At 41.5% G+C, this 26,569-nt stretch overlaps 3 protein-coding genes across 14 annotated transcripts in view; 2 read left to right on the forward strand and 1 right to left on the reverse strand.

The window, feature by feature from the left end:
* Positions 1-26,569, forward strand: part of LOC6525256 — a 113,751-nt gene that overhangs the window by 38,720 nt on the left and 48,462 nt on the right. The window lies entirely within an intron of this gene.
* LOC6525254 (eye-specific diacylglycerol kinase) overlaps positions 1-26,569 on the reverse strand; it is a 109,796-nt gene that overhangs the window by 16,953 nt on the left and 66,274 nt on the right. For 6 of the 12 annotated variants that reach the window (XR_005562159.2, XM_039377446.2, XM_039377436.2 and 3 more), the window contains exons 1-2: positions 8,885-9,385; positions 6,973-8,408 (exon numbers count right to left, since the gene is read on the reverse strand). The exons of 5 other annotated variants lie outside the window; for them this stretch is intronic. Coding sequence is in view for 6 of the 7 variants with exons in the window: in XM_039377446.2 (XP_039233380.1) it covers positions 6,973-8,408; positions 8,885-9,160 (1,712 nt within the window). In the remaining variant the exon portion in view is untranslated. Of the gene's footprint in view, positions 1-6,972; positions 8,409-8,875; positions 9,386-26,569 lie in introns of those variants that run through there. One more of the 12 variants, XM_039377439.2, reaches the window with a different exon arrangement.
* LOC120322393 lies at positions 13,127-25,787 on the forward strand. The gene has a single exon (XM_039377584.2). It carries the CDS (start codon positions 25,150-25,152, stop codon positions 25,663-25,665), a length of 516 nt encoding a protein of 171 aa, XP_039233518.1. The 5' UTR covers positions 13,127-25,149; the 3' UTR covers positions 25,666-25,787.

Here is a 26,569-nt window from a genome sequence, read left to right on the forward strand (position 1 = left end):
TAATCTATTGCACAATCTGGAATTATCTGGGGCTACTAAAAATTTATGAATGAATTTAAGCGGCTGGCAAACAAACAAAGGCTCCAAGAAAACGAAATCTCTTAGAAAAGGCAAAACATCTGACCGCTTTAAAAAAAATATATATATATGTATCTATTTAAGACGTCACATGTTTCTTGGAAAAGACAGCCCATTCAAAAGGTTATTAATAAGTTGCACGAGTTTAGAAAATTATGGCGAATCGCTGAATCTGATTAAAATGTAATACATTTCCATTTTCTCCTTTCTTCAACACTTTAATTGAAATACTTTGTTTGCTTTGTTTGGCAGTCAGAGTGAAGAAAGCAGAGGCGAAAGACGACAACGACATTATATTTTCCGATTTTTTACATTCTTTTTTTTTTTTGGTTTTTTGGGTTTTTTTTTTTGCTAAAAATACTTAAGTTAATTATGAGAACAGGCAGCGGGCAAGTCAAACATTTCAAATCTAAAACATGTGTGTGACTTGATATTTATTTTTAAATCAGCAATTATATGTGTTTTTCTCGATTTTCACCGCACTACATGCGGCAGGTGGAAAATGCGGGGTGGGGGGAGTGGTAGGGGGGTGAAGTTATCCCCCTGGATTTAAGTGTAAATTTATGCGGGCATAAATTACGACTGGAAATTAGTTGCCGATAATAATGCCATACGCTTCGATGAAGATGCATATGCGCGGCTTTTCGATGAATGTGATATGAATATTTCTTTAATTTTAATATTATTTTTAAACCGCCGGCTCACGTGGCGTATGCGCAATATGCAGACCCCTTCGCCATAACCAACCATTCACCATTCGAAAATTTCGTGGGCGTGGCCGGCCGGGCTCCTTGATTTGTGTCTTGTGATGTTTTTGGCTGGGCGCAGCTGGCAAAACAAGCCAAAGCGGAAAAAAGAGAGGGGAAAAGAGGAAAAAGGGGGAAAATGGGGGAAAAAGGGGGAAAATGAGGAAAATAACAGCAGCAAATCGACAATAAATCAAATCAAATAAACGAAATGCGACGTACTTTGACTCTCTCCCCTCACTTCCCTCAGACAGCAAGAGCACACCATAGTTTTCGCCATAGTTTCGCTGATAAATGAGTGCGAAATTCTCGAAATGTCATGGCTGGCAGTTGGCCTTTGGGTTCAAGATGCCAAGCAGTAAGAATATTTCGACTATATGCACTTGCTCGCCGTTGCAGTAAAAGTGGAAGTCGGCCAAGAAGTGGCCGCACAATAATAGGGCCGATAAATGCCGTGCTGTGTTGGCCAAGCAATTACGATATCGTTTTTGGCAACAAAACTCAACTCACAGCGATTGCAAGAATGCAATGATGCTGGCGCACTTGAGTTTGTCTGCGGTTCAGCGCAAAATGTATCTAGATACATATGGCAGATGCATATGGAAGGCTCGGAAAGTAGCCTCAATGTCAGCGAAATGAATAAAATATATGAATTTCTAACCGCTTAAGCGAAATATTCCAATCTGTAGCAATAATTGTGGAAAATTTAAACATGTGTACACATTGATTTTCTGCCAAGATATCGTGTAATACTTAATAATTTGTGATTGGGCCAAAGTCCAAGGAACCGAATTGATGCCCTGCCAAGCACATATACCATACTATCCCATATATCCCACATATATATCTATTAGTATATGATCTATCGGCGTTCTGAGGGCTAAAATGACCGCTCAGCATTGAACTGCCGATGACCCCTGACTATATCGTTTAATTCGCACTTTATATCGGCGACGTTGCTTCGGTTTGCTGCTTTTTTCAAGTTCATCGGTTAATTGAATTGAAATTGTTGAATTTCCTTCGCTTTTGTCTCAATTAAGACACACTTGGCGTATTTCGGTGGCCACGGGTTATTTTTAGGCCAAATTGACTTCGTTTTGACCCTTTGCGCTCTTTGTTTTGATTTTCCCCTATACACTTTTTTTTATTCTTTTTTTTTTTTAGCTTTTTTCTTGTTATTTTGAGCTACACACTTTGTTGCATTTTGCTGGCTTTTCCGTGGCACTTTTTAATTTGCGACACGCGCGCACCGTGCGTTATTTTATTAATTATTCTATACATTTTTCGGGCTAGAATTTTCCGCCAGATTTTCCGCTTTTCCCATTCTATATTCCTTTCGCTTTTCGGTTCTTTTGCTGGCGGCAGCATCCAACCGCACAAGGCAACTGAGCGGCGGGCGAGCGAACCGAAAGTGAACAAGAGCGGCGACTGTGGCGCCGGCAGCGACGCAAGCAGCGACGCATGCAGCGACGGTAGCTGCGGCAGCGGCGGCACACCAGTTGGCACTTTGTCACCTCAAAATGCGGCCGCTTTTCGCCTTTTCACTAGACGCCACAGCGTGGTGAATTTTCCACAGCAGCATCGGCGATCAGTGCTGCGCATTTGGCTATGGAATAGCTACATAATAAGCCGATCTTCGAAGTAATATATTCTTTAGTTTTAAATACTATTCCAAAGTACCGATAATAGCACAAAATTATACGTTATGTTAAGTTCATGTTAAGTTCATGTTAAGTTCATGTTAAGTTTGTTATTAAGTTATGTTAAGCTAAGGGAGCAATTTCTAGCCAGTTTGAAAATTCAAATTCTAGTTTCTTTCTATACAAATAATTTGGAACTGTTGTTAACATTTTTATATAAATTATATTAAATTCCTTAAATACGTCTTATATTTAGCAAAGATGCTGTTTCTTTGATTGCAATTCTCGTATTTTTAAACGCTTTGTGGCTACTCCTTCTGTGGGCATCACTGGTGGCGATCTCTCTATGATTTTTTTTTTCGGTTGTCGTTTTTTTTCGCCAGCGTTTTCCATTTGGATCGTGATGGTGACATTTTCTAGCTCTGCCTGCGTCGCAGTCGCCGTCGCCGTCGCAGTCGCAATTTCTGACGTTTTCGCTGCGGTCGCTGCTTTGTCTCGCGCTTTGATTGTTCAGTTTCGCTTGGCATATTTTCGCTTTGTGCCTTTCAATTTGCATTTCAATTTCGCCTCCATGCGCCCAGCCTCACCTACGCCCTTGCCCCGCCCCCTTAAGTGCTGACGTAGTTGTGGCAGCGGAAAAACGCGAGAAAAAGGCGATAACAGCGCGCAAAAAAAAAAGAGCCAAACAAATGTTTCATAAAACTTAATTGTAGCCGAGTGTTGTTGCCGCTGTGGATGTTACTGCTGCTGCTGTTGTTGCTGCTGTTGCTGTTGCTGCTGCTGCATGTGTTGCATGCCGCCTGCGTCAGCAGCAGCCAAATGCGGAACTGCGCCAAGAAATAAAAACCAAAGCGAGCGAATGAAAAGCGAATAAAATAATAGCACAAGTGCAGACTGAAGACAGACTAAAGCAATTCATTTATCATCTTCTGTTTGTGTTTTTCTTGGTTCGAGATTTTTATTGTCTTGTTCTAAATTTGTAGCTTGGCTCCGGGAGTTTTAAATTGGATTTTTTTGTATAGCATGATTTCTCTTAAAGATTTGTACAGAAATTAACCTTTTCGAATGGTTTTCAGCTCAAAATCAGAAGTATCGACTGCTTAATGTAACTAACATTAACCATTATCAGTAAATTCTTCAGCCTTTCCATGTTTTTTCTGCTTTTATATTACAATTTAGATAATCTTTGATACTTCTTTTGGTTATAAGTAAAATAAGGCTCAATAAGTAAAATAAATAGCTATGTTTCAAGTACCCAGCAGTGGCTGTCACAGCTCAATCAGGGAATATAGCGAATTTGGAACACAATCGCATATCCCCCGAGTTTTGTATGCTAATTTCGTGTATGCAAAACTTTGCAATCCCCACCGGTCCCCTTTCGAACCATCAAATCGAAAGGTTCCATGGGATATACATACATATGTTACATATTTACATACATACATACTCGTATATGTACGTTTAGTTCCCCTCGGGGGAGTATTTTCATAAAATTATTTGCCCCATTGTCATAAAAGTTAAGTTAACTTTTTGTTTCGCCTTGTTCGATGGCTGGTAGCAGCAGCTACTTCTCTGCATGTAGTTGTTGTTGTTCTCGTTATTGTTGTTGTTTTGTTGTTATTGTTATTGTGCGGGTGGGCTGGCGGTTAAAAAGCGGTAAGGGGAGCGGTTTGGGGGGGCGTGAAAAAGGCGGAAAATCCAGCGGAATGTCGGAGGACCCAAAGTCGCATGAATGAACCGCACACGCCCCGGGGACAGACAGAAGAAACCAAAGAAAGACGCACGAACGGTTGCCGGCGTGCACTGCGACAAAATGTTTGCACTCCAAATTAATACAAATTATATGATAGATGATATAATAAAAATGAAGTACGCAAACTAAATACATAAACAATAAATAAATACAGTTTTAGGCTGATCTTACTATGATTGGGCATCATATTTTTCTTTGAGTGCACACAAGTGTAAGAACCTGAAGTCTAGAGTGAAAACTAAAGTGTAGGCCGCATTCAGAAGCCAAAACGAACGACTGCAGTGTCCGGCATGCGACGCATGATTGAATGATTTCATAATATTTTCCATTTTATCGAGCAAAAGGTCTGTGAAGTGGGCGAGACAAGCATTTTTGGCAGTGGCAGAAAATTAAACATATCAGTCAGTGGTCAATGCCCGGAATTGCCTTAGAATGCCCTGAATGGGAGATAATAACGTGTCACGCTTCGGCATCGTAAATCAGCAAATCCAACTTTATGAGTGGTCCTGGTCCTGGGTGTCCTGGTATCCTCTCTCCCCCCCCAAAAACCTAACCTAACCCAGCGCCCTGGGCGCCCACTAATGGAGAACCCCCTGAAGTGAGATTTTAATGGGTATTTTCGTATGCTAGGGACAATAAGTGGCCATAAATTGGGACAACATGAATCGGAAATTAAAAAAGATACCACCGCATTAAAAAAAAAAAAAAGAAGAAGGGAAACTCCAGCACAAATTGCTGAACCCAGGACGCATTTCAATATTAATACATTTTCATTTCCAGTACTTATCTTTTGAGTGCACATGGGGCAGTCAAGGGTTAACCAATATGTCTGCATACATATATATGTATATTTACGTACCTGCAAGTAAAAGAGCGATAATAAAAATTATTCATTGGGGAAAATATTTACTTATATTCGAGTGCAAAACGAATGCCTCAGCAGTTTATGGATTGCCAGCATTGAGCTCACTTGAATTTTTAATGAATATGCGCATATGAAAGGCAATCCAATTAATGTAAAGGATATTGGCAAAGCAAATATTTGACTGCATAAACTCTGATGTACTGTGAATCCCAGATAGGATTCATAAGTTTTAGTTTTCCCCCCCCCCCAGTCAAACAAAACACGCATGTGATTTATTTGAATAAATACTCTTCTGTGCTGCCTATGATAAGCCGCCCGCACTAAGCTAATTAATTTTCCGCGAAACGGAATCGAGTTTCCCGCCACGGAAAAGCACACACGCAGAGTCCTAATCTATTCAATCCATCATAGGGGAGTTCGAGTTCTGAATTATCCATAGAGCCACATCGGTGCCATCGACGGTGGGCCGACGACTCCCATGGGTGGAGCTGCAGCTCCTGGTGGCTTGGCTGATCCTGGTGGAGGCGGCGGGAAACAAATTGGTCGCAAGTGGTTCGTCAACCTCACACCTCACGATTTTGGACACGCAGTCGAGCCGCCTTCTTGTCATTAGGCGCAATGGGATACGCGGACAACGGACAGAGGACAACGGACAAAGGACAACGGACACAGGACACTTTGTTTGAATATTATTTATGAGCGGCTTTTGTTGTAACTCAAGGAAATCGGTTCGCTGAGCCAATTTTACCACACTCTCTGTGGGTACACTGACTTATATGAACGGTAACAAAAAATATCATTTTAATCTAAAGTAAAACAATAATAATTTCAACTATTTGGGGTTTTCTTAAAATAATAATGGCTTAATATAACCAAATTTTATGCAAAACTCCTCGAAATATATAAATAATACAATACGAAGATTTATACAAGCTATAAAAAATATGTTAAACTTGTGTGCACATCGTTATTATCCATGGTCTTAGGTGGCAAGATAAGATTTATACACTCCCTAATTCTGCAGTATTAAAGTGCAATGATTTATTTTAAGGGCATTTACAGTATCTGCACAGTTTTTCTTCCGACTTCTTGTTTGGCTTATTTTTTCGTGCGGGCCCCCATAATTTATTCAAGCCGAGGGTTTGGCATACGGCACGTTGTACTCCACGTCCGGAGTGGCGAGAATTATGAATTGCCAGTGGGCAAGCGGAGGAATAAGCAGTGAGCAGGGTACGAAAGCCTTTGTTTCTAATTAGGCTTAAGTCGACGGGGTTTTGGTCCACTGACGGACACCTAACGGACATCTAACGGACATCTAATGTGTCACCCTGGAAGGCGCACGTGTCACACACGTCGGTCAAGTGGGATTCGGGATTCATAGCTCGGGATACGGGATACGGGATAGGGGATACGGGATAGGGGATACGAGAACCTGGGTCCAAGTCTAAAATACATGCAAGCCCCGGAAAACAGACACAATTATGTACCGGTCCGTCGGCCCTGATCCCAAAATCCTAACCAGAGCCACGTGTTAAGCTCGTTTTAATGAGTCAATTTAAAAGTTTGGCGCCCTAAAAATAGCCACCCAACTTAGAAGTGGATTGCCTGCGAACCTTGAATCTCTGGGCAAAGTCAAGGCGAAAGTAAACAATGAAGGGAGGCCCAACCAGGAATTTCCCACATTGGGGTTTTTCTTCTCAACATTGGTGTACGTCAGTTGGGGCAAGGCTTTAAGCTGTTTGGGTGAACACTAATACCAAAAGTATGGGTGTTAAATTAGGTATAGAAGTAAGCACACCCCAAATACAATAGTAAACTTGAGTATTTGAGTATGTAAAGAACGTAAGAACGTAAGAAAGGTGTATGTCGTGCCGCATCGAAGGTACATACCCGTCTGCGTAGGTGACAGTGGATCCGGTCATGGACAAAGCCTTGTATCTGGCCTGCTCGTCGGTTGGTAGCACGATGTCCACGGATCGCGATCGGGTTGCATTTATATTCGGCACGGTGAGGAAGCAGCCATCGGCACTTGGTTGCAACTCCTCCGTTTTGGCGTTCGACGACAGCTTGGAGAAGCACGAATCCACGGAGGCGGCGCGATCTCGCTTCAAATCCGGCACCATTAGGTAAATATCGCGCACCACAAAGGCGTTATGATGACTGGAGGAGGCACCACTGCTACCGGCGCCACCGGGCGAGCCACACGTAGCCATAGTCGATGCCTCGTCCAGTGAATCGGCCGTGTCCACCGATGACTTGGTGTTGCTGTTGTCCACCTCCTCGTGGGATACGTTCTCCAGTGAGTTGCCAGTGGGCTCCACGAATATCGCCTCCTGTCGCGAAATCGAGCGACGTCTTGCACGCACCGGCAAGCCCATAGCTGCCCCAGCATCATCGGCATCCGCAGAGGAGCAGGGCGTGGTAATTGTCGGGGCCAGTGCTGGCAATCTTCCCGAATGGGAGGAGCAGGGCGAGATGGGCGGCGAACCGGGATCCAAGGGTAGATGCGGCGGTGATGGATAATCGCCATTGGTGGGACTCAGCGTGAAGGTGATGCCACAAGGCGTTGCCGGCTGTGGTGGCAACAAGGTGTTCCCAAAATGGGGCGAACCATTGTCCGAACCCTCCAGGCCCTCATCCTCGGAGGCCGAGGTGACCGAGCTGCTACCGATGGTGTGGCGACGCATTTGTCGCGGTAGACGGGCGCGCGACTCCTCGATGCTGCTGCCTTGGCTCATGTTGCCAATGCGAATGTCCATCTCTAAGGCAGCATCATCGTCCGGATCGTGATCGTGCTCGGACTCCACCTCGGTGCGGGGATCTTCATCCGCCTCCTCGGTAGCCGCCTCAGTGGTCTCCTCCTCGGCATCGTCTATGGCAGCACTGCCCTCCTCCTCTTCCTCTGCATTATTGCCCTCCACTTCGTCCTCATCCTCACTCGCCTCCGAACTGGTATTGCTATAGCTCAATGCCGTCAGCTCGCGATGATCGATAAAGTAACGCTGCTCGGCGGTCATCCGGCGCTCGTACTCCTCCAGATAGTGACAATGGATGCACGGCGGCGGTGTCTTGGTGGACGAACTGCGTCGAGCCTTTAGCCGCCTGGGCACCTCCAGAAACGTGCCCGAATCATCGCTGCCCGCCGAGGCAGTGGCCGAGTCAAAGCTATGGGATCTCTGCTGATGGGCGGCCAATGGAACCTGCAAGAAGCCAGCCTCCGAGGAGCGTTCATCTGCCGAGGCCGAGGATGAGGACTGCTGTTTGAGCAGACTAGAGCTGGCACGCTGCGACTCCAGTTGCATCTCGTCGAAGGAGGCTGAGCGCACCTGCAATTAGTGATGGGGTGATCACAGCGGTCAGCGAGGTCACGCATTTAATGGAGCCCAACGAGGGGCATTGTTATCTATAGTTTGCCATCGAAAGTAACGCATGCAAAACGCGATATAAACGACACAACAAAAACGGGTAGAGTGAAGTGGGCATTTGAAAAGAACAACATGACAACATGCAAACACATAATTGCTGAAACAACAGAAGGTTCTAAACACAAAAGTAAAGACAGCAAAACAACGAGAAGACAAAAGCAGGCCAAATAAAAAGGGTATCACGTAATGCAGTTGGGCTTTAAAGTTGTGGCGCCCTAGGTGTTCAGTTGCAACAAACAGATTTTGAGTTGCAACAGGGATAAGATAAGCACATGTATCTCCATAACGGACTAAGACGAACCACCAACAACAATCCAAACTGGCATGCTGCAGGCATAACAACAATATCGGAATTAACGAGTATCCACCTTTTTTACCTGCTTGGGCACCTCCAGGCTGTTCTGCATCTTCATTTCGGCACCTGTGGGAGTGCGAGATCGCGTGAAGGTTGTTCGCAGGCGTTGCATGGTGGCTGCCGTTGTTGCTTGCAGTTGCTGGTGGAAGTTGCTGCCGGACGTTGTCGTTGTCGTTGTGGATGTGGATGTGGATGTGGTTGCTGTTGGCTTAGTTGTTGCCGTATTGCTGGTCGAAGCTGTGGGCTCGTGCAGCTGATCGATGGACGGTTGTTGCTGCTGCTGCTGCTGCTGCTGCATGTCGCGCTGTTGTTGCTGCAAAGTGGTTGCAAGTTGCTGCTGCTGCTGCTGGTGCTGCAATTATTTCTGCTGTTGTTGCTGCTGACAATTGGTTGTTGTCTCTGGTTGTTCTTGCTGCTGTTGTAAACGTTGTTATATAGTTGTCACTGTTGATGTCTGGGTTCTTGTTGCTGTTGTTGTTGTTGTTGCTGTTGCTGTTGTCGTCGTTGCACTGAATGTTGCAGTTGCAGCTACTATCGGTGATTAGTTTTTTGCTATTGCTGGTATTGCTGTTGTAGTTGTTTTTGTAGCGAGCTAACTGCGGATTGACAATTCTGATGGCCAATTCCATTTCGATGTTGATTTTCTGTTGAAGTTGAATTCTTTTTTTTTGCTTTTTGCTTTTTCCTATTTCCTTTTTATTTTATTTCCGGTTAGTTTAGCTTCCTGTGGGAAAGTATTTGTTTTTGCTTTTGTTTTTGTTTTTGCGGCTGAGTTCAGGACTCTCGTTGTGGTTGTTCTTGTTGTCGATTCCTGTGGCTGTTGTTGGACACCAGAAGCCAGTTCTTGGTTGGCTCTCTGGGTTTTTTTGTTTTACTTTTAATTAATCAAAAGTTTCGCGCTGTGAATTGCAATTTGCAAAGGACCGAGAAAATTGCGAGAGAGAGAGAAAGGGAGAAATGGAAGAATTGATTACGTTAGTTAAATGATTAAAAAGCATTTTCCGCAGTTTTCCTTCTTCCACGAAACTTAAACAATGGCTGTAAAAAAAAAGACTGATCAATTTACACGCCAAACAAAATTTTGCTGACCAATTTCGTGAGTCTCAAACACACACACACACACACAAGCACACTCACTCGCACACACAAAGGTCCTCGCATCGAAGGTTTTCGCAAATTGAAAAATCCTTTTATCGCCAGCGGTGCTAAAATTGTTTGTTTGAAGTATTTTTGAAAACTGCTGCCAGCTGCATGGCTGAAAAATGCAGTGGTCAACATGTCCACAATTTTTGTCGCCGTTTTCGTAAATGTGTAATACTGAGAATATTCCCTTACGCACAATTAAAATGTGAAAGTAGGTACATTTAATAGAGTGATTAATAATTTAAATAATAATTTATATTTATTTAATAAAAAAGAAATTTGTGTAAATTAATATGTAGAATGGGATAAGGGCATGGAATATTAAAAACACATTTCGCGAGGGCAATCAGATTCGTGGTCATGATGATGCCCTTTGACCTGGTCATGGATATTCTTGTTTGCCGTTTGAATGTGCGATGTGCAGTTACCCCCTTCCTATTGTTGTATGTGAAAACCTTTTTTTCCTTTGCCTCCTGTTTTGCCGTTGTGCTGTTTTGCTTTCTATTCCCTTTCAATCCATTCGAAAAGCACACCGAGGGGGTCACGTGTGTGTTTAGTTGAAAGTGCTAAATTGACGGGCGATGCGATGCGATGCGATGCGGTTCGCTACGGTTCGGTTTGATTCCGGGCTGGAAAATGGATGAGACTGAGGGAAATGGGGCGAGAGGCGGTTTCGTTTTACAGACAATAGGTGGCTGAAGGAAAACAACGGGAAAAAATCCATTATGGCATACCTTTGGCATGTGCCGCGACTCCACTGGTGGCGCGGGGTCACCAAGGATAAAAAGGGGGTCACCAGGGGGGGTGCCATTCGGTTGAGTTCGAATGCGAGTGTGAGTTAAAAAAAAAGAGAAAAAAAAGGGATACGGCCGGACAAAGAGCGATCCTTTTCCCCCTCGTTTTACTTTCTGCAAGCGCCCCAAGTTTGTGTGGGTCGCAAATTAAAAGCGTGAAATTAAATGAAAATGATATAGCTTTGAAATTGAATTCCATAGAAATGCCGAAAGTTTGCCAGGTGACAGCATGGAATGGCTTTGCGAGTCGCAAAAGAATTTGTTAGAGTGCGTAATTAGAAAAGCTACCGGGCCATCTGACCTTCGTCGAATTACCAGGATTTAATTGGAAATGGAAAGCAGTTGCATTCATTGCATGGCCCATTTCCGCACTGAGATTCAACCATTTAGCCTACTTTTCGGCATTTTTCAAAACCAGAGGCTTGCACCAGAGAACTGCAGCAAGTCACCGGCACCCGCGTGTTATTCTATTCTATTTCTATTGTTCTAGCTGGCATTTGAAGTGAAATTATAAAATTATAAGTAAGATAGCTGAAAGAATTACGTTACATTAAAAGGGAATAATAAATAATACTAAATAGTAAATAATTCTAAGTACTAAATACTAAATAATACTAAACACTTAATACTAAAAATACTAAATAATACCAAAATATAGGTGCCCTCCTCTGCGCTTCTCAAAAGTTCTACATAAGCAAACCACTTTTTCGATGTTTTTCAAACAAAAAATACTAAATGTGAGTGAGTGGTGCAGTGATTTTAAGTGGCAGCGGAGGATATAAATAATGTGAATTCGACCTACTGAAGGAAGTGCCTGAGCTGGCTAATTTCCAGGAGCTACAACCAGATTCCAGCTCGGACGTGGAAGAGAGGAGAACTTGAGGAAAGGGGTGAGTACCCATCTTTTATCATTTTCAAAAGACAAATTATACATTTATAAAATTAAATATGGGAAGCAAATATTATAAATGTTAACATTAATATGTCCATTTCGCGTTGTTGAAATTTTTGCAAAATCAAGTTCTTTGGCTTGCACCATTTTTTGCCTAGCTAGCACCTTAGGCCTTTAACCCATTAAAGCCACAACAAAGGCATGGCTTTTCAACTCCCTTTGCTCTGGCGGGGTAAGAAGGCAAAACTTTTGAGAATGTTCCGACTACAAGCAAAGTTTCTTATACATTTGCCCTGATTTATGCCACTTCAGTTGGGGGTTGGATACTTTGTAATTAAGTAAATTTCCGGCCAAGTAAAATGCCCATAAATCTTGGACATTGTTCGCCACTCAGTTAATTAGCCGAGAACTGACAGATTGTGCTTTGCACCGATAAGCCAGCAATTCGAATGGGAAACCATTTTCAATTGACCAGCCCCACAACCACACATTTTCCCCCTTTTCCCCACTCGCTGCATCGTTTAAGAGGCCAAATCAAATATCATATATATATTATATACATATGTATATATACTGGCTGATTACAAACACGTTATTTTGCGACCCCTTGACTTGCCGCCCTTTGCCTTTTGCTCTCCACTTCCCTGATGGCCACGTAATTGTTCAGAGGCCGCGTGGCACTAAGTAAAAAGTTTTGTATAATTTTTCATAAAGGCACAGCACCAACAAGGAGCCACAACAACAATATGAAATATATATACCTTATATATATGTATATATGTATATATATGTACAGCGATTCAAAGAGCTGCAAGTGGAGCAACTGGGGAATCGGTGGCGTATGAGGAATTTCCTTATTATGTGACTGAGCAAACTGAACGCCATATCCTCGGAACGGCATTCCCTTCGCACTGGCTGGGGATTGGGGAAATCCCCCTTGGCTGTGCGCCTCTGCCTTTGCGTCTGGCTCATTAAAGGTGCCACAAAAATGAAAGCGCTTCACTTACAGGCCATAAACAATTTGCTGAAATTAATACGGAGCTCGCTTAACTTGCTTTTTTTTTACCTTATTCTAACTGCTTTAGAATCTGATACAATGGATCAGAATTTTATGATTGAAAATGAGTAAGTTAGTTAACTACTCAACTAGAAAACGAAAATGGATACTAGTAAAATTTTTAATTTATTGCAATAAAGCAATTTGTGAACTTTTGCCAAGAATTTAATTGGTCCGAGTTCCTGACTTCCCACCCTTTTTTGTTTTTTTTTTGTATTTCCCTGGCCCAGACGCTGAAAATTAATCCGCGGCATTTTAATTTTTCCGGGGGAAAAGCTCGTGGAAATTGAGTTAGTCAGGCGTGGATCTGCGGTCAACGGAGAAGGGGTTAGGGAAGTTGTCTCAAATAAAAGAAGAAAAATATGTTAATTTCAATTAATTGTTGGCAGCGGCGAAAGTTCTCGTTCACGGAAAAACGAATAAAAAAAAATAAGAAAAAACCGAAAAGAAAAATTGGTTGGAATGGAGAAGAGTTTACGCTTGATGGGGTAAGGGTTTCCAATTTTCTTGGGGTTTGGGTTTGGGTTTGGGGTTGAGTTTGGATCTTCTTCGTTTTGTTAGAATAACTTGGAAGCAGCATCATAATTTGCTGCCATTTGTCGCTGACACAAAAAAAAAAAAAAAGAAGTAAAACAAGGAGAAGAGAAGACAAGAAGTGTGTTTTTGTTGCACCTAATGACTGTTGGGGAAATTTGATAACGCGTGGCGTTTTTTGGGCGCCAAGAACTTTATCGAAGGGGGAGGCCAAAAGTGTTCCCGGAAATTCAGTAGAATATTTAAATAAATTTTTGACAGAGTAACTCGGCAAACAAAACGAAAAGTGAATGGAAAAACTTTTACAGCACCTCCCCATCCCAGCCCATTTTCATTTGCTTTCTGGCTTAATTTTCTCCTCGTTTTTTTTCGCTCTGTTTTCTTTTGCGAAGGGGCTGCTTGGAGTTGTTGCACGTGTCCTGCGGATCCAAGGATGCGATCGAAGGTCTAAGGACGTGCCCGATGATTTGGCATATTCATCAATGGCATCGAAATCCGGCAAGAGTTTGAAATGTGAGCAGAGCGTTTTTGCATGCCGCTTATCTTGGAGTAATAGAAATGAAGCTCAGCTACATTTTAATCAAATATTTTAACCAAAAAATGTAATTTATGATATAGTTTTATGTGGTTGCTCACCCAATGGTCCTTTCTTTGATAAGATAATATTTATTTATTTATTCAGCTTGGAATACATTTTGAGAAAACCCCAAAACTATGCGACATCTTTTCGCAGTGCATCTTCATCTCAGTTCGCTGGCATTTTGAATGCGAATTCAATTCGGCTCGCAAGTGGGTCAATAGTGACGTCAGCAGGTGGCAAAAAAACAAAATAAAAAAAAAAATGAAAAAATGAAAAGCCTCCTACACACATACAAACAAGGAAAGGGTTTTCAACTTGAGCGATTGCTTCCACTTGAGAAGCCGTTTTTTGTTCGCTTCTCGACGGCTTTTCTCACAGTTTTCCTCGCATTTCCGCAGCAATCTCAATCGATGCCAAGTTGGGCTGCAAGTGGAGCAGGTTAAGTGCAAATCCTTGTAAGGATATGCCATCGATAGTCCCCTGCACGTACATATAGATATACATATATGGATATATATATATATATATACATTTACCATATAGAGTCTGCGAATGTTTGAAAATCGCGCTCAACTCGCGTGTAAAACGCGTCATGCAATTATCAAAAGTGACAGACAAGTAATGAGAAAGAACGAAAGGTACAAATTGAACCGGAAAATGTGTGGAATTGCACAGTAAATTTGGGAAAAATGATACGAAATGACCCTGCCAAATTACAATGAATTATGTAGAATAAATAAATACTGAAATAACAGGCTTTTCAGCAAATTAAAATGCTTGAATCTTGGGTTTTAAACGTTTTTTCCATACCTTTCTTTTGATTACGGTTGCGTGTTAATGAATTTCACATTTTTGGCATCATTGAATTTGAATGTGATTTTTTATAGTTTTTTCGCCTCTTCTGGATTCAAAAAAAGTCGAGCATACATAAAATAAAATCGCGTGGCTTTTCCACTTTACCCCTCATCCTCTGAGCCCCTGACCTCCTGACCTGACATTTTTGACACTCTATTGAAATGGATTTTTGAGTATTTCACAGGACTCAATACGATTCCATTCGATTCGATTCGATTTGTGTGTGCCATTGGTAATGTGGGTAATGTGTGGAGACTTTCAAACACTGCCACCCACTAATGCCACCCACTAATGCCACCGCAATGACCTTGATGGCACGCCCATGTCATGCCGCCTGCCCCTGACAGCCTCTCGAATAGAATCGAATCGAATCGAATCGAATCGAATCGAATGGAATGGAAACGAAACGAACGGCATTAGCCATAGGAATCGAGGGGCAATATTTGATATCCACTTGCAATTATGTCAGCACAAACTGACAGGCCACAGCTCGTTGACTTTTCCAGAAGCGTAGGGCCTTTGTCGCATTAGGGGTAATGAGGGGGTTATTCTAGGGGGATTCGATAATATGCCCGACTCTGGCCAAATCGCACCGAGGTGCTAAGGCAACGGCAGACCCACTCAAAGTCAACATAAAGTGGCCGGGAAATTAGGGCATTTAACATGCGGCTGGTAAAAAGAGCGGTTGGGGCGAAAAAAAAATATATATAAAAAGAGAGCAAACAAGGCCAAAATGCGCTAAATACTTGTCTCAATAAACGAGATTGTTGTGCAGTTTGTCTGACGTTCAACTACCCTAGGAAAATACCCACATGAAAATACCCTCTAAAAGAAACAGTCTACATTTCACTTGTGTGTGTGTGCAAGCTTACTAGAAAAACAATAGGCAACTCCTAGTTTTGTGCACAATAAACAGAAGAAAATGTATGTTTAAGTTGCACCATAAACATAAGAAAATGTATTTTTAAGTTGCACAATAAACATAAGAAAATGTATTTTTAAGTTGCACAATAAACATAAGAAAATGAGAGTTGGCAGCTGTAAAAACCAAATGCATTTTTATTTGAGTATATATCTTATATCCCTTTTAATTGAATTTTTAGCCGTATGCTCATAGAGTTTGCCCAAATCCACAGACCCCTTAAATTGCCAATTGCCAATCAAGCATCAAAAATCCACAAACAACATGGAAACTAATCTTCGTCAATGGATGAATGGATTTTCTTTCAACGCCAAAAAACCTCTTCTCCACATTTTTGTGTGTGTGTGTGTGTTGGGGCCCTAAATGTAAAATAGAATAAGTGCTAAATGGCTAAGCACATAACAACAAGTTGGGGATAAGGCAGCAAATGGGAAATGCTGAATTCAGCGAGGGCAGTTAGACGCCTCTTGGTAATTTGAAACTTGTTATGGGCCAGGTGCTAATCAATTTTTAAGCAGCTTCAACAACAAACAAGAGTCCCCCTCTCCGCATTTCCCTTTGATTTTTTCGTCGTCTTCGTCTTTGTCGATGGCAAGTGAAGAAATTTCCATTCGCTCAGTTAGAAATCGAGTTCAGTTGTTCGTCAATTTCCAACTCGAGCGGTTCTGCAAGCATAGAAATTAGTTTTTCATATTTTTTTAAGTGCCCCAAAGTCTGAAGTGTTTTGAATGTCTCGTTTTCTCCTCGTTAGACAAATAATGAATTTGGCAAGATGTCGGAATAGCTGAGAGCACAGCGGATCGAGCCTTTGATCGTCCGAAAAAATGTGAATATTTTTTAAAAGCGGCTATGCCTCATCTAGTCAATTGCATTACTTTGACTCTATCAGCGTTGGAGGCTAATAATATTATTTGCACAGTGTACGAGTAGTTATTATAGTGACAACGGGGCCATGGTTCAGTAAGTAACTCAGGTAAATAAATTTAAGGTATTAATCCTGTTAAGCAAAGGATTTCTTTTTAGTCTTTTAATATTTGATAATTGCTCATCCTACGGCAAATTCAATTGTTCGCCAGCTTATTGGTGAAATTATGCAGGACATGTTGAAACATGGGGTCTATTTTGCAGGGTATTTGCTGAGCATAATGCTCATTAGGCTCATTACATGCCTGCCAAGCGGCTTACAATGGATGGAAGTGGCAAACAGTGTGGGATAAACACCGGATTACGCCCACACTGATTGCACTTTCACAGGATTTGTGGGTGTGGCAGTGTGGCAGGGGGACAGGGGGTATCCGTTATCTCATCAGCTCTCAGCTCTGAGTTCTCGGCACTACGCACAACAATGGACTGCAGTTTATTGTAATATCCATTGAAAGACCCAACAGCGAATGCAATCAACATCCGTCTGGGGCCTTCTAACTTTTTCCATTAACACACAAAAGGAACGTCAGTCCACCTCCCCACTTTCCTCTCTCCCCCCCCCCTTCCTGATGTGTATTCGGATATATCCTGGATAAATACTAAATATATATATATAGATATTGTAATGAGTGCTTGACAGGGACCTTAGTTGCCATAAGTTTTCGGCACACATCTAGAAGCGCTGAGCGTTCATCGTCACAAACTTGGTGGCGTAATCTCTGCGTCTCCACTAATTAGCCAAGTCGCTTTCAATTGCGAAACTTTTCAGTTAACTCGAATAATGCCAAGATGAATGTTGACGTTTAGATATATATATATATATATATATGTATATGCTAAACACTGAACTAGGAGAAAAAAAAGGGTATGGGTTTAAACGCTCCATAAATAATGCCACGCCGAAAAGTTCAAGGAGTGCTGCCATAATTGACTAATCTAGAACTAAGTTAAGTGATGCCACGAATAAATTTTGCCATGTGCGTCAAGGAAATATATACATATATGTGCATGCCATCTACGATTTTCTCATTTTGCTTGGGTTTAGCATTTCAATTTCGGGAGCAAACAAGCTGGCCCATTGATAGCCCATCGTATCTGATATCTGATTAACTTGTCCCAAAACAGAATGTCAGCAAACACTTTCAACGTTGTGTGCTGTTTGTTTGTTTGTTTGTCGCCGAGTGTGGGAACTTCTTCCCCTCTTCCTGCCCCCAAAAAACACCGACATGCAATAACAGGCGAAACAATAACACCAGAAACACCAGTAACACCAGAAGCACCAGTAACACCAGAAACACCAGTAACACCAGAAGCAGCCACCCTGGCCAGATGACAAGTAACTCGGGCCAAAGCGAAGGGCAAACAACAATTAAGCGCATAAACTGGGGGATAATCCTGCCATGGGGCCAACTATGGAGCACTGAATACTGGGATACTGGGATACTGCGGTACTGCGGTACTGTGATACTGGGATCTGAGCACTGGGACAAGCTGGAAAAAAACAATTTCCATAAACATTAACAAAACCGTTTCGGTAGCATAATCAAGTTCAGCATCGAGTTTCCAAGTCTCCGGCAGACACAATCTAATTGTAAATGATGTGGGACAGTGTTGCACACTGGCGTAGAAATTAAACACAAATTATGCCATATTAATATTATCAATAAAATTAAATTACTAAATATGCATAATTATTATCATATTTTGTATCGCTATAAAATAAATAAATAAATTATGTTTTAATTGTTGATGAAATCCTAATCTAAACCAAAATCATTTTATATTTGCCTCTAGCAATTAATATAATCAATTTTAATTATAACGAATTAAATTATAGAGCTATTCACACGTCCGCCACTGTATGTGTACACTGTTGGAAAAACTTTGTCCGGAACGGAAGAGAACGGCACGGCACAAAAGTGCAAAATTGATCGGCATTATTCAATGGGATTTATGTATGCAGCCCCGAGTGGCCGAAAAACTTTTATTTATTTACAATTTGTTGCCATTTGTTTCAGTTGGCCAACTTTCGCAAATGTCCCTGGGACAGTGGCTGCAAAAAGTTAGCTGACTAAACACTAAACACGCCGCAAATTTATGCCGCTCAACTTGGGCACCCAACTTTTCAGTCTCCATTTCAGTTTTCCGATTCAGTTTCCTTAGCCGTTTTATTATGTTTATTTTCATTTGTTTTTTTTTTTGTTTTTTTTTTTTTCGTTTTTGTGCCTCAACGTGTTATTTATTTTCAGCACTTGAATAAATGTATCAGTTACACATGTGTGAGTAGTGGCTACGGCCTTGACTGAAAGTGGGTGGCATGGGGTGAAAGTGTATGAAACTGGGTGAAAGTGGGTGAAAGCAGAGCGAAAGCAGGGCAGGAGCAACAGGCGAATGAATCATGGGTGACACATGAGTGTGGCGCCGCAATTGAGTTGTAATTCATTTGCGAATGGATGCAAAGTTCTCGGTGCGAATGAGCAATTGAATGGCAAATAATTCTCGCCGCTTCTCGGGATTATTCATTGCATCCATTTCAAGGATTTACCGGGGCTCAAAAGGTGTCGAGTTATGCGACCTTTAGATATGCAACATTTGTCTGCGGTTTAAACTCTGTTGGTTTAAATATCTATTGGTTTAAACTTTTATGTTATATGCGTTTAAATGCAGATTATATTTAGCTTAAAATCCTTTTCGCAGGAATATTTAGCTTAAAATCCTTTTCGCAGGAATCAAAGTTTGGAAAAAATGTAACAAAATAGTGTAGCCATACAGTTCCACTGAAAATTAAACTACAAGCTCAACGAGGTAATAGTGTTTATGCTTTCGCATAAATTGAGCGTAAATTGCTTATTGCATTGTTTGCGCAAATTACTTAAATATTAAACAATAATCTACAATTAAAGTCTCCTTTTTGGTCCCCGAATCAAATTACCAATGCAATGCAATATTTTTTACGAATGTAATTAAAAATGAATTGCTTAATAAGCAAATTAAAATACGTAAAATGCAGTCGGTGGAGCACTTGCAATGCATATGCAATATGCATATAAAAGTCGAACTGAATAATTGATAAGTGACTCGATGGGCAAACCATTTGTTGCTCAAATATGTTAATGGACAGGATGGTGGAGCATTGGGATATACACATGTCGATTTTTCGTCTGAAATATGCAATGAACCAATGAGATCGACCGACGCTCATCCGGTTGTCAGGAAAATCCAAATCGCTGGAAAATTGTGCTCGAAATTAGGTTTAGGTTTGCCACATTTAATGGGCAGCGCCCGAGAGTATACAATATTCATGGGGGCACTAAAAGCATCAAGATCCCAGGGAATAATGCTCGTATCGTATCCAACTGGCTGAGTGTGTTGTTCGGTAATTATAATGAATTAATAAACATAACGCATAATGCGACACAAAAGTGGCGGACGGAATGCCGACCAAGTTACAATCCCCCTCCCTTTCATCTGCTGTAAAATGAAAAACCCGGCAAAAGTCCAAACGACAATTGCACTTGTAATTTGTGTCAATTATTCAGCGCACTCATTCGCAGGCAGGAAGCACTGAAAACATTTCGCAAATCGACTTTTCTCTATATTTTTTTACCCGCTAACCGGGCTGCACACACACACTTTCACACTCAAAAGAAAAGCGCTTTTCCAGTTATTGCCGATTTAATTAATTTGTATTTGCCAACTCATTGTGTTCAAGCAGCTAAAAATATCAAAGTTTTACCACGTAAATTCCTTTGCAACAAAAATGCGTTTCAACAACAAATGAAATTGACTGTCTTCTCTTATTATTTTTGGTTGAATTAATGTTTGGTTGCATGTCACAACAATGAAGCAAAGTGACAAAGAATATTATTTTAGCTTGATTAAATCTTTTCCCTGCAATGATTTTCATCAGATGCAGTCACAAATGAAATTAACTGTCTGCACCAATTATTTCAGCTCGAATAGCTATTAAAGTCGATTAAGTTAAAGAATTGTTTTTTAACTCTTTAATGCATACAATTTGGTATTAATTATTCAAAGAGCAGTCAGATAATATGGCATAAGTTCTTCTATATGTTTTTAAAGTTTTCTGAATTTCAGATGGCATTTGGTTGGTCATTTTCCTGTTTACTTGCCAGCCATTTTGCTCTACTCTCGCCACTCGGAATCAGCGTTAACCTATAATTTTGCCCACGGCTGTCTGGTTCCGTTAATGCCGGGGTTGAGTACTCGCACTCGTTCTCCGGCTAATTAAAGTCACGGCCGGACTCACTTGGTCCCCGGACATTGGCTTCTGTTCCTCTGTCCCGCTGCTCGTTGCAATTAATTCCAACATAAATTTGCACTTCTCATCACAGATGTGTGTGGGTGTGTGTGTGTGTGTTTTCCACAACCTCCTTACCCCAACAGCAACTAGGATTCCCCATAAAACCACACTACCATACCACGACACCACCATGAAGAGCACCATTTCACACATCTGAGTGACCTTGGGCGTGGCAGCGCCTCCGTTTCCGTTTCCGTTCCGCTCCCATTCCCGTTACCAGTGCCGTTCTAGTGGCAAAACCCCAACTGTTGCACCTCGATGTTATTATTGCCGTTGACCCAATTTGCCACCTCTTCCTGCCGCATCACTCGCAGTGCCAATAAATTTTCATACGAAACAACACGGAATATATGCATGAAAGACAAAGGTACGAGGGCCGACAATTTAATGGCCACGTGCACGTTGCTCCCTTTCGAGTTTAATATTTTTCTCTTTTATCTTTTATTTTATTTTTTTTGTTTTTTTTTTTTTTGGGCGTACTACATCATAGTCCCGAGTTCAGGGTGATTAAATGAAATTTACGAGTACGTCGTAGCTACTGTTACTGTGTGGGTTTTGCATAGGTTCGAATAGGCTGCGAATGCTGTCAGAGATTGATGTGCTGCGTTGTGTTGTGCTGTGTTTTGTGTTTTGTCCTGCCGTTTGGTCAATTTGGGAATTTCGTCCAGGGACCTGGCTGCAAATCCATTATTAACTGGCCTACGCTGCGTATGCGTGATATGCGGGAATACTAGTTCTGGATAATTGTCGAATCGCCAGATGTTCGTAGTTGATTATGAACGCTGGGAATTGGTGGCAGAAGTAATTCGCCAGCTGTCTATTAACTGGATCACGTGGCGTATGCGCAATGTGTAAGTGGCATATGCAAATTTGACTAGATTCATGCCAAAAAAAGAGTCGAAATTTTGCCCAGCATTAATCAACAAGTCCTTCAAAGTCCAGCTTCAGTCAGGATTAGTAATGAGTAAATGTATTCAGAGGGATTTCGCCGAAAGCTTTTGCTTAGTGCGAATTCCGAGAAGCGCTTTAATTGAGTTTCTTATGTTCCTATAAGGAATTTCAATTAGTTGGCGAAGATGCGATTAAAGCTTCTTAAAGGCTTGAAATTCCAACGAATTTGAGACTTTTGTAGTCAATCTTTATTAAATATCTTTGTGTATAATTAACTTTATAAAATCCCTCCGTCCGTCCAAAGATATCCATTTATTAAACTGACAATGGCAACCTCAATCGTAAGCTCATACTTTTGCATGGATTACCACACATTTGCAGTAACCCAACTCATCAGAAAATCCTCAACACTGGTCCATCGGACTTTTGCTGGTTTTTGCTTCTTTTGCCGCCTGTCGAGTCCTGTCGATGGGATGTTATTCAAAATCCAATAATAAGCCCAACAATTATGCAGGACAGGCAATAAAGTGCAAAGCAGCGTGTTCCCCACAGTAAATACAACGCCAGGGAAATGGCGACGAAATAAATGTGATGCGATGGTCCAAAACTACAACTGACAGCACGAGGTGGTTGGGGGGTTTCAGGGGGGAAATTCAGCGAGGAAAAATCGAGGAGAATAGAGGAAAATGAAGAAAGGAGAGCCTGGCTGGTACCATGTTTATGAGCTGCAATGGCGACGCGTTGACAGCTTTTGGTCAGGACATCGTTTCGTATACCCCATATCCTGGGGGCTTTCCTCACATTTTCCACTTCTCATTTTCTTCATTTTCACCCTCCTTTTTCCTACTTTTTCCTCCTTTTTCTCTTTTAGTGCTTCTGTTTTTTACGAGTGGGCATGCGAGAGTGTGTTTTTACGACGAGCAGCCAGTTTATTGCAAGTGTCGGCCTCGTCTGGGGTTATTAAAGTTTCAGCCAAGCATTTGGTGTGAAGTCGCATTGCGAATTGGTCTTCGTGGCGGCGTTGCATCCACAATTCCCACTCGTTATTTTATTGCTGAAAAGTGCAATCATAAAACGTTCAAGGCCCCCAATGCCCCAATGCAGTGCAACGATAGGAGACAGGAGGCAGGAATAGAAGCTAACAGGCAAACAGGGAGCAAATATCTGCGAAATTGGTCATCACTTAGCTATTTCTCGCCACATGCAAAGGACATTGCGCAAAATCTAGAAAGGGATGTTTTAAATAAATAGCAGGAAAATATGAAACACAATGCAATATTAATCTCATAATAGAACACTCTTAAGCACTAGGGTTTTACAAGTATAACTTGAGTAATTACAAAGGCGACTGCATATTTTTGATAAAATAAACATTCCGTTTTGTGTACCTCTGTGCATGAAAACCATGCAGGAAAAGCAGCAAAGACAGGAGGAAAAGCGGCTGGGGAAATGGGCTTGTTTTTCCCCAATGCTGTCATTTCTGTAGCCGCAAACAAAAAACTCCCTGTTCAGTTTTCTGAAATGGCTTTGTGCATTTGAAATGTGCACTTGCTTAGAATATGTGTACTCTCATTTTTCAAGACTGAAATTTCTCTGGCAAAAAGTGGAGGTCAGCAAATACTGCTTGACAATCGTCCAACTAAAAGCCTATCAACACAATTCAAAGAACAAAAACCAAAAAAAAAAAAAAAAAAGGAGCAGAGAAACAAGAGCTATAGATAAATTCTACACTTCTAAATGGCTTTTTCGACCATTTGCAGCCAAGTCGGGCCACCACGAATGAAGTTCCAGTGGCTATTTGAAAATTAAGGGGAAAGCGCAGAGGAAAAGCGATAAAATGTTCAATGGCTAATAGGAAATAGGAAAAAGTAAACGGTTTGCTGTGTGTGAATGTGACAAGCGAAACGGTATTTTTAATGGCAAGTTAAGTGAAACGTTTTTTCTAGTTTGCCCGTTTAGCGAGTGTCAAGGAAATCTGTTCAAATGGCTAGAAAGCCACAGATAAAGGTGCTTGAAAGTATGCAATAGATATTATCATTTCTGGCATTTATTAAATTATTGGCAACGCGAAAAGGAAAACCCTCAATGGTCGCTGAGTATGTGTATAAATGTTTCATTTGCAGCTCATTATCGGTGTGCGCACAGTAATATCAGTAATATCATTACGTTCAGCTTTAATTAAGTCATTAATATAATTAAGTTAGCTACCAGAGTATTGGCGGACAATACAGCTATCACAAATGAAATGGCCGTCGTGAAGGGAATCACAAAGCCGATTGAAATTGAAGCCTGATGGACAGACAAGTTTCGCCAATGCCACTCAAATCGCTGTGAAGCGATTGATGATGAGACGGTGGAAAAGCGCGAAAAAGCGCCTCAAAATTCCAATGTCATGCAAATATTTGCCGGGGAAATAACTGAAAATGTAAATATGAGATGTGAATCGAGACACGGGACAAAAGGAAGTGACAGCCTGATGTGCTCGAGGATGTGCTGCGAATCTGTGCTGGAAAGTGAAAAGTGGATAGTGGATTTCAATGCATTGTTCGGTCCATTGATGTCGTCGTGCAGCGAGGACAAGCAAACAAATAAGCCGGAAACGTATCGTGGAAATGTATACACACCACACACTTCTACTACATATGCACATATATGCTGCGAAAATATGCTGGTGGAAATATCAGAAGCTAAAGTCGCATAAAGGAAAAGCCACAGGCGAAAAATTCAGCATACACAATATAACTTTAAGCATATAACTGAAAGGATAACAAACACCATGTTTGCCAAGCAACATTTGTATACCATGGACCACAACCTAAACAAACAATGCCCCAAAAATGTTGACATTTCTATTACACATTCAAAAAAAAAAAACCAAAAAACACAACCGCTTTGCTACCGGTGTCTGGTTAACAATTTGAGGTCTCCGCTGATAATATGTTGTTTATTCGGTTAGGCACTTTTGGGGGTCAAGCCGAAAAGTTTAGACTCCGCCTATAAATCCCACAATACACAATACACAACTCTGCTTAAACAATTATTTGGCAATTAACCCGTAATTTCAATCGCATTGATACAATTGAGGTGTGACAAATCACGGGAATTATCATTAGCTGCAATTACTGAATCACTTTGCAATCGCGCCGTAGCTCGTTATTTATGCGTTCAGTTGCCTTTTTATACGTGTGCCGTGCACTCTGCAAATAATGGGATTTTATAGAAATTTATTGGGTTTCATAACTCTATTTGGATTCCTGCAATTAACAAAGCAGGTGGGCAAAAAAAACCCAAATAAAACAAATTAAACCATAAAGAGTATAGTTCATAGTTTAAGCAATTTGATAATTGATTTTTTAACACAGCACTGCTACATGATGAAATTTGTGGGCGCAAGGTCCTGGGACACGCCCAGCTATGGCCTAAAACTCAACATGTTCGAGAAGAACAACTCGATGTCCTCGGTGACCACGGTGCGGCAGGATGTGGCCATTCCGCTGTGGCACCTCGTACTCCTGCAACATCCGCGCAAACGGAGCGCCGCATCCGCAACGCGTGCGGAACTTCCGCGTACCCTGTATAATGGGACGACGAAAACGTGCGACTTTTGGAAATACATTCGCCACGTGTCCGCGTGGAACAATGTGGCCAAGTTGATACTCTCCAAAGGTGCCAGCAACATGAGTCTCGGCTGTCCACTGAAAACGGGCGTATACGTAATGAATCGCATTCAAGTGCCGCCGGAGACGACGATCCTGAAGTTCATGTACCATCCGAACACACTGTACACCCTGGAGGGCACCGTCTACTCCCTGAATCCCAAGGACAAGGTCACCAAGAAGGCCTTGTGCTACTACGAGATCAATGCCACCATCTTCAAATCTTGTTGAGCGAATGCAAAAAGTTTCAGTGCACCTTGCTTTTTTTTTTGAGAATATTAAGTTATGGCTATTTGTTCAATTGGTTGTTAGTAATTTAAGAAGGAAACTTAAACAAATCTTTGGTATTATAAGCAATCTCTTAGCTAATTAGTTTTTTTAGATTTCTAGTTTAATTAGAAATGAAAGTGGAAAGCAAATGTTGCGCTACGAATTTCCCCCCTCGGTTGTAAAGTTGTGCTCTTCAATTGTCAGAGGGTCTGGTCGAGATTGAGGTTGAAGTGGGGTTAAGGCAGTTGAAACCCGTGCGTGTCGCACGTCAGCGGAGGATTTTTAATTAAGTGCGAAATAAAAATGGAAGGGAAAATTTCTACCAGCAACGAGCGACCGTATATGTACGTGTATACGTGGAAATCCAAGTGGCAGAAACCACAAATCAGCAGAAGGAGAAATATATTCATTCGCTTTGCAGGCGTGCAGCAGTGGTATTAAGTTACCTGATACATTTCTGTATTTAAAGAACTTGCTTTCGGATATTCATTTACTGATTTTACTGTAGTAAAAGTTGCAGTTACACAATACTTGATTGTACTTTTCAAATGGCCAATTCAAATGGCTGATTAAAACCAGCAGAAACTCGTTTATGTGCTCGTTTATGCAAATAATAATGTGTATTCGTTGATATTCAATATGCTCAAATTTTTATTTTCAATTTTGTGTGTCGCGCTTCAAATATTTATTCAACCATCCAGCAATTGGCCATTTCGATCGTGGGAATGAGCGACTGGTCACAAAATTGCGGCAATCTTATTGCACATTTGCATTTTGCATTCTGCATTCTGCATTTTGCATTTTGCATGACCGCACGCACTTTCCCGCCACAATTGAAAATTTGAAAAAGTGCAACTACGTGCAT

This window comes from Drosophila yakuba, chromosome X (assembly GCF_016746365.2).
Source record: "Drosophila yakuba strain Tai18E2 chromosome X, Prin_Dyak_Tai18E2_2.1, whole genome shotgun sequence".
Taxonomy (NCBI): Eukaryota; Metazoa; Arthropoda; class Insecta; order Diptera; family Drosophilidae; genus Drosophila; species Drosophila yakuba.